Genomic DNA, 7500 nt, shown 5'->3' with positions numbered 1-7500 from the left:
TGAAGATGTGTGTGTGTGTCTGTGGGTTTAAGAACAGACGTGAAGATGTGTGTGTGTATGTGTGTGCGTGTGTGGGTTTAAGAACAGACGTGAAGATGTGTGTGTGTGTGTGTGTGTGTGTGTGTGTGTGTGGGTTTAAGAACAGACGTGAAGATGTGTGTGTGTGTGTGTCTGTGGGTTTAAGAACAGACGTGAAGATGTGTGTGTGTGTGTGTGTGTGTGTGTCTGTGGGTTTAAGAACAGACGTGAAGATGTGTGTGTGTGTGTGGTGTGTGTGTGTGTGTGTGTGTGTGTGTGTGTGTGTGTTTGTCTGGGGAGTGGACATACACTGGAGCACGTAAACCACAGAGAACAATCATCCGCTTTCACAGTGTGTGTGCTGTGTGTGTGTGTGTATGTGTGTGGGTGTGTCTGTGTTTAGTGGTACATGTGTATTTGTGTGTGTTTCAGAAAGATAGAGACAGAGAGTATCTGTATGGGTTAATTTGTGGATGCCTGTGTGTGTGTGTGTGTGTGTGTGTGTGTGTTCCCATGTGTATGTGAGAGGCGTGGTATAAAAGGAGAAAAAAGCACGTGACCACCTACCAACACACCTGGGCAGCGGGGAGCTCCACACCCTCCTCCTGCCCCCCAGACACACCACCCGGCCGGGGCCCTCCAGCCGGTACTGGGGGAAGCAGGAGAACATGAGGGCGTCGCCCACTCCAAACTGCAGGCCCTTACGCGTGCTGAACGGGGGAACGCCTGGGTCCTCACAAGGCTCCAGGTCATACTCTGAGGAGATAAGGGGGGAGGGGGGGGGGGGGGGTTCAGATCGACTCACGACTCAGATCTCTTTTGTTTAACATTGAACATGCATCTCTTATATATTATATATATATATATATGTGTGTGTGTGCATATTTATTTTAAGAAGCCAAATATTATTTTTTAGACAGAAGTCTTACATATAAAAACAGAACAAATAAATATATTCACATATACTGTATATGCTTATACTATACTTAGACTATCTAACTATGCAAGCCAGAAAGAGAAGGCTTAAGACTCATTTAACCAGTATTCACCGCATGATTAAAACACACGCAGGACTAGAGTATATACCACTGGGTACCCACAACACAAGCATCTTCAGAGAGAGAGAGAGAGAGAGAGAGAGAGAGAGAGAGAGAGAGAAGAGAGGAGAGAGAGAGAGAGAGAGACAGAGAGAGAGAGAGGGAGAGAGCAATATATAGAAAGAAAGACAGAGGGAGAGATACACATAGCTAAAGAGAGGTGGAGAGAGAAAGTTTGTCATAATGGTGAGTTCTCCAGCCTGATACACCTACACTCTCTGAAGTAAAATGTCAGGGCGACCTCTTTCTGCTGTCAAGGCAACCTTGACACCTCAGCACTCTAAAAGACAGTCTGCCTGTAAACGTTTGCTGCCTGATTTTAACAGTTGAGGCCACACAGACTCATCTGGCCCTTAAATCACCTCCAAAAGCCAAACATAAAAAAGCCATAACACACACACAAATGGTTTCAAATGACATTGAAGAGTTTTAGTCCTAAACTAAAATGCAGCTAACAGTCTTACAGACGTAATAACTTGCTAGCTGATGTGTTTGAGCTAAAACGGATCCTACTTGAACAACAAAACGACACAGTCAAAACTAGATATTCAATAATCTGGCTAGCTAGTGAGCATATGTGCTAATTGCCCCTTCACACGAATACCTAGGCTGCCTATTACCGATACTATATCAAACAAAGGTGCGTACCTAACGTACTTCCATATTGTTACTTGAGGCTCCATGAATCCCTCCTTACCTGAGAAGGTGATGTTGAATCCCTCGTAGGACACGGAGAAGTCCGACAGGAAGCGGATCTGTGCGGTGGAGTTGCCGAACAGGCCGGCGCTGAGCGGCGGAGGCAGGGTGGAGCCGGTGAGCCTCCAGAGCGGCTCGGGGAAGCTGCCGTTCTCCGTCACCAGCAGGCAGTCGTGGGGACTCTCCAGGTGAAACGTGTGGAAGGTGAACTGCACACCTACACAGGCGAGAGGGAGGTGGGGGGGGGGGGATGGTCATTCATACTACGGCAGTAAAAAGGTGAACTGCACACCTACACAGGCGAGAGGGGGGGTGGGGAGAGTCATTCGTACTACGGCAGTAAAAAGGTGAACTGCACACCTACACAGGCGAGAGGGGGCATAGTCCGGTTTCAGAAGGATCAGTATTCATATTATACAGGGGAAAGGTGAACTTCACTCCTGGACAAGAGTGATGGGAAAGTAGAGTGTTAAACTTGTCAGTAGTTATATGGGCTATACAGGTGAGGAGAAGAGGTGAACTTCACACCTGTAGTACACTTTGGATGGTCTCCTATCAACTACCTCCGGACACTCAGATTATAAACAAACTATCTGTTGAAACTCTGTCAACTACAATGTATGGTTAAAGTGAGGGTTAGGGGTTGGGTTTTTGGTTAAGGTGATGTTCAACGATCAATTAGAAGGACTGAGCTTGAATTTCAACAAACCATCTGTAAAGTCTGTCTGTGTGTGACCGTGTAGTGTTTTAAATCCTGCTACTGCGGCCTCCCTAATCTCTGTCCCTGCTCTGCGTGCCTATCTGAACTCATCAATGGCTCGCTTGATTGGCTGAACACCTAAATGAGGTCATCGGGAGCATCATAATTACACTTTCATCAGATGTGCTCGAAGCAGGGAGGGATGAAAGATATTCAGTACCAGGGGGGATCTGAGCAGCAGGACTGAGATGAAATGGTATAGTGTCTTCTGGGTACCTTTGCCATGCGCCGACTCGATCATCCAGGTGCAGTTGAGATTGTGGGGGTAGAAGTCAGGGAATCCGGGAGACAAGATGGTGCCTGTGTTGCCCTGGATGAAACCTCCACACAGGGCTAGAGAGAGAGAGAAAGGGAGAGAAAGAGAGATGGAGGAGAGAGAAAGAGAGAGAAAGAGAGATGGAGGGAAAGTGGAGGAGAGAGAAACTTGACTTTCAAAAATACATCAAGTCAAAAAATCATGCAGGGAGTGCTGAAGAAGTTAGAGGCTAGGCAAACGGAGCAGGAATAGGCAGGGGTAGAGAGAGAAGAGAGAAAGAATATGACAGAGAGAGAGAGAGAGAGATATATATAGAGATAGAGAGAGAGCAGAGAGAGAAAGAGAGAGAGATAGAGAGATAGAGATATATATATATATATAGAGATAGAGAGAGAGCAGAGAGAGAGAGAGAGAGATAGAGAGAGAGCAGAGAGAGAAAGAGAGAGAGAAAGAGAGAGAGAGAGAGAGAGAGAGAGCTAGAGAGAGGAGCAGAGAGAGACCGAGAGAGAGAGAGAGAGAGCAGAGAGAGACCGAGAGAGAGAGAGAGAGCAGAGAGCAGACAGCCTGTGTCTGATCGGGTTGTGTAAAACACCATTCTGTTTTCACGATGCACTAAAATGGAGTTTACTCGGGGTGTCCCCTCTGAAGGACACAAACATATGGAGGCACATTATTCCCGCCATTACCCAGCAACACAAATCAATAACACCCTTAAATATAAAAGCATTTATGGCCGAATAAGCAGAACTAGGAGAGAAAAAAAGAGAAGATCCCATCTTATCTTTAAAATGCCCCCTCCCTCCCTCCCTCCCTCCCTTCCTTCCCTCCCTCCCTCCCTCCCTCCATCTTTCCCTCCTTCCTCACCACCACTCTTCTGTAGCCATTATGCGATTTGAATTAAATCACCCGTGTCCTTCTGATCTTCCTCTCTAACCACCTCCCTCCCGACTCCCCCCCAGGTGCTGTTCTTTTTGGTACGAGCCACGGCACCCGCGGCTGGAGCCCGGAACGTACCGTCACAGCTGGGGAGGGGTCGGCTCCACTGGAAGTTAGGCTCGCATTCCAGGGGCTCGGGGTCGCTCAGCGTGTACCCGGCGTCGCAGGTGAACGTCACCAGCGCCCCCACGTAGAAGTCGTTGCCGTGACGCTGGCCGTTGACTGGGATTCCGGGATCGACGCAATGATCCGACTGCAGCTGCAAAGCTGAGGAGACATATTTTCAGCGTGTTAGTCAGTAAACAGTGTTTCCATGGAGACGCAGCGGACGCCGGGGGAAGCAGGTGCCTATGCGCTCGTTTGAGATCAACACATCATATAGACAATGAAAATGAATAGAATAAATAGCGTATAGAAACTGACTCAATGCTTAGCCGAATGCTCACTTGTTGAAGACAATGCTGCGCTGCAAAAGGCGCATGATTACCAGCGCTAAGCTAATGTTGAGACAACATCAAAGAGACTGACACTGATGCCACCTTACGATTACTGCATATCAGGCATGTGTGTGTCTGAGTGTGTGTGTGTGTGTGTGTGTGTGTGTGTGTGTGTGTGTGTGTGTGTGTGTGTCCGTGTGTGTGTGTGTGTGTGTGTGTGTGTGTGAGTGTGTGTGTGTTTGTGTATGTGTGTGTGACAGTGTATGTGTCCGTGTGTGTGTGTGTGTGTGTGTGTGTGTCCGTGTGTGTGTGTGTGTGTGTGAGAGTGTGTGAGAGTGTGTGTGTGTGTGTGAGTTTGTGTGTGTGAGTGTGTGTGTGTTTGTGTATGTGTGTGTGACAGTGTATGTGTCCGTGTGTGTGTGTGTGTGTGTGAGTGTGTGTGTGTTTGTGTATGTGTGTGTGACAGTGTGTGTGTCCGTGAGTGTGTGTGTGTGTGTGTGTGTGTGTGTCCGTGTGTGTGTGTGTGTGTGTGTGTCCGTGTGTGTGTGTGTGTGTGTGTGTGTGTGTGTGTGTGTGTCCGTGTGTGTGTGTGTGTGTGTGTGTGTGTGTGTGTGTGTGTGTGTAAGATACTTGATCAAGCCCGGGGGAGATAACCGTGGCAGTGACAGTTAAAGTGACCAGAGCCACAAAGCCTGAGTGTGATGCTCTGAATCAGTGATTGACATTGTGTTTGAAGATTACCAAAATAGAGCACGAGAGGACGTTTATAAATGGCAGTAATACACAAAGACAGGCTCTCCGTGTGCCCCACACTGAAATTAAAACAGTGTGAGTCTGTGTGTGTGTGTGTGCTTGTGCGGGTGAATGTGTGTGTGTGTGTGTGTGTGTGTGTGTGTGTGTGTGTGCTTTCCTGTAAATCCTCTTGTGAGTGATGGGAAAGGTTAATAATGTGAAGGGTGAATGATTTGAAGGGTGTGTGTGTGTGTGTGTGGGTGTGCACTTGTGGGTGTGCACTTGCGTGTGTGCAGGTATGCATTATCTTAGTCCCTAATCATGGCACCATTATTTAGTAATCATACCATGTGATTGAACCCCAGGCTCAGTAGCACAGAACCCATGGTGATTATTGCTAATACCTTTTGTTTCATTATGTGCGTGACAGTGACGTGTGCGTGTGTGTGTGTGTGTGTGTGTGTGTGTGTGTGTGTGTGTGTGTGTGTGTGTGCTCTGATACCTTTTGTTTCATTATGCACGTGACACTGACGTGTGTGTGTGTGTGTGTGTGTGTGTGTGTGTGTGTGCTCTGATACCTTTTGTTTCATTATGCACGTGACACTGACGTGTGTGTGTGTGTGTGTGTGTGTGTGTGTGTGTGTGTGTGTGTGTGTGTGTGTGTGTGTGTGTGTGCACGTGACACTGACGCTCAGGTAGGACGCTAGGAACTGTGGGCCCTACTTATAGCACTGTGGTTCGGCAAGATATACGTGAGGAGTGATAATTACAGTCTCTCTTTCCCCTCCTCCCTCCTCTCTCTCTCTCTCTCTCTTTTCTCTCTCTCTCTCTCTCTCTCTCTCTCTCCCTGAGTGCATAGGAAGGTGGTGGTGTCGCCGTATGACAGGAAAGCCTCGTAATTCCAGTTAAGTCTTCATCAGGCCCTCCTCCCTCCTCTCTCTCTCTCTCTCTCTCTCTCTCTCTCTCTCTCTCTCTCTCTGAGTGTCTAGGAAGGTGGTGGTGTCGCCGTATGACAGAAACGACTCTAAAAGTGGTTTGTAATTCCAGTTAAGTCTTCATCAGGCCTATCAAGCGCCCCTCATTTCTCTAAGAAGATCTGGAAGTACAGTAATGGAACGGAATGTAGAGGGAGTCTCTCCAGAGGCCCGCTCGACTTTATTACTATAATGAGAATTGAAATCCCATGGCAGGACAACAGATGCAGTGTATTACAAACAGAAACACACATGGTGTCCCAGAGTAATTGTAAATAAAGGGATTATATCTATAATGTTGATAAAAAAATATATATAATGTAAGAGCATTTGCTAATAATAACTATTTTATGTATTGATTTGGAGTATATACAGTATATCTATATTTGCTGGCTTATATAATATAACAACATATATATTTTTCGATATATACTATATGGATGTATATAGCACAGAGTATCAGTGATGTATATGACTGCATGCTCTCGTATCGGATGATGATTATACTGATGTATATTCAGCACAGAGTGATGTACAGTATATAACTGCCTACTCTTGTATCAGATGCGGAAGCCGATGTCTATAGTATAAGTATATACATATATACTGATGTATAGCACAGAGTGATGTATATAACTGCATACTCTTGTATCGGATGCGGAAGCTGATGTCTATAGTATTACTCCATATATATATACATATATACACACACATACATACACACATCATATTATATATTATACTGATGTATATAGCACAGAGTAATTATATAACTGCATACTCTCGTATCGGATGCGGAAGCCGATGTCGGAGTGGCTCTTGTCGGTGGAGAAGAGCAGGTACACGAAGTTGGATGTGCTGATCAGGAACTGGGGCACCTGGGTTCCCTGGTAACTGCCAATCAGAGGAGAGGAGGGGAACCGGCCGTCGCGCACCTCTAGGACATCGTAGTTCACCTCCGTCCGGAACCTATAGCCAACAAAACAGTGAGGCAAAGACACAAAGAAACGATTTGAAGTCAACACTCACAGCGTTAGATTTGACACTGAGCCTCAGTCAACACTCACAGCGTTAGATTTGACACTGAGCCTCAGTCAACACTCACAGCGTTAGATTTGACACTGAACCTCAGTCAACACTCACAGCGTTAGATTTGACACTGAACCTCAGTCAACACTCACAGCGTTAGATTTGACACTGAACCTGAGTCAACACTCACAGCGTTAGATTTGACACTGAACCTCAGTCAACACTCACAGCGTTAGATTTGACACTGAACCTCAGTCAACACTCACAGCGTTAGATTTGACACTGAACCTGAGTCAACACTCACAGCGTTAGATTTGACACTGAACCTCAGTCAACACTCACAGCGTTAGATTTGACACTGAACCTCAGTCAACACTCACAGCGTTAGATTTGACACTGAACCTCTTTCATGTCTTGGGCCCTTTCACCCTACCTGCGTTGAGTTTTGTTGTTTGTTTGTGAATCTGAACAAACCTCAAAACTCAATACTGCCAAACAACCCAAATAGTGTGTTTTTTCAAAAAGCTGACAGCTTGCTGTAAAAGAAAAACCCTTACTCTTTTTC

The 7500-nt window shown here is 46.4% G+C and overlaps 1 protein-coding gene across 1 annotated transcript in view; it reads right to left on the bottom strand.

Annotated features, from left to right (window-relative positions):
• csmd2 (CUB and Sushi multiple domains 2) overlaps positions 1–7500 on the bottom strand; it is a 396217-nt gene that overhangs the window by 197029 nt on the left and 191688 nt on the right. The window contains exons 17-21 of the mRNA XM_031586639.2: positions 6688–6875; positions 3842–4030; positions 2788–2904; positions 1813–2028; positions 586–774 (exon numbers count right to left, since the gene is read on the bottom strand). Coding sequence (XP_031442499.1) covers positions 586–774; positions 1813–2028; positions 2788–2904; positions 3842–4030; positions 6688–6875 — 899 coding nt within the window. The remainder of the gene's footprint in view (positions 1–585; positions 775–1812; positions 2029–2787; positions 2905–3841; positions 4031–6687; positions 6876–7500) is intronic.

Source organism: Clupea harengus, chromosome 19 (genome assembly GCF_900700415.2).
Source record: "Clupea harengus chromosome 19, Ch_v2.0.2, whole genome shotgun sequence".
Lineage (NCBI taxonomy): Eukaryota > Metazoa > Chordata > Actinopteri > Clupeiformes > Clupeidae > Clupea > Clupea harengus.
The sequence above is the reverse complement of the archived record's forward strand: the minus strand, read 5'-3'. Positions and strand labels throughout refer to the sequence as shown.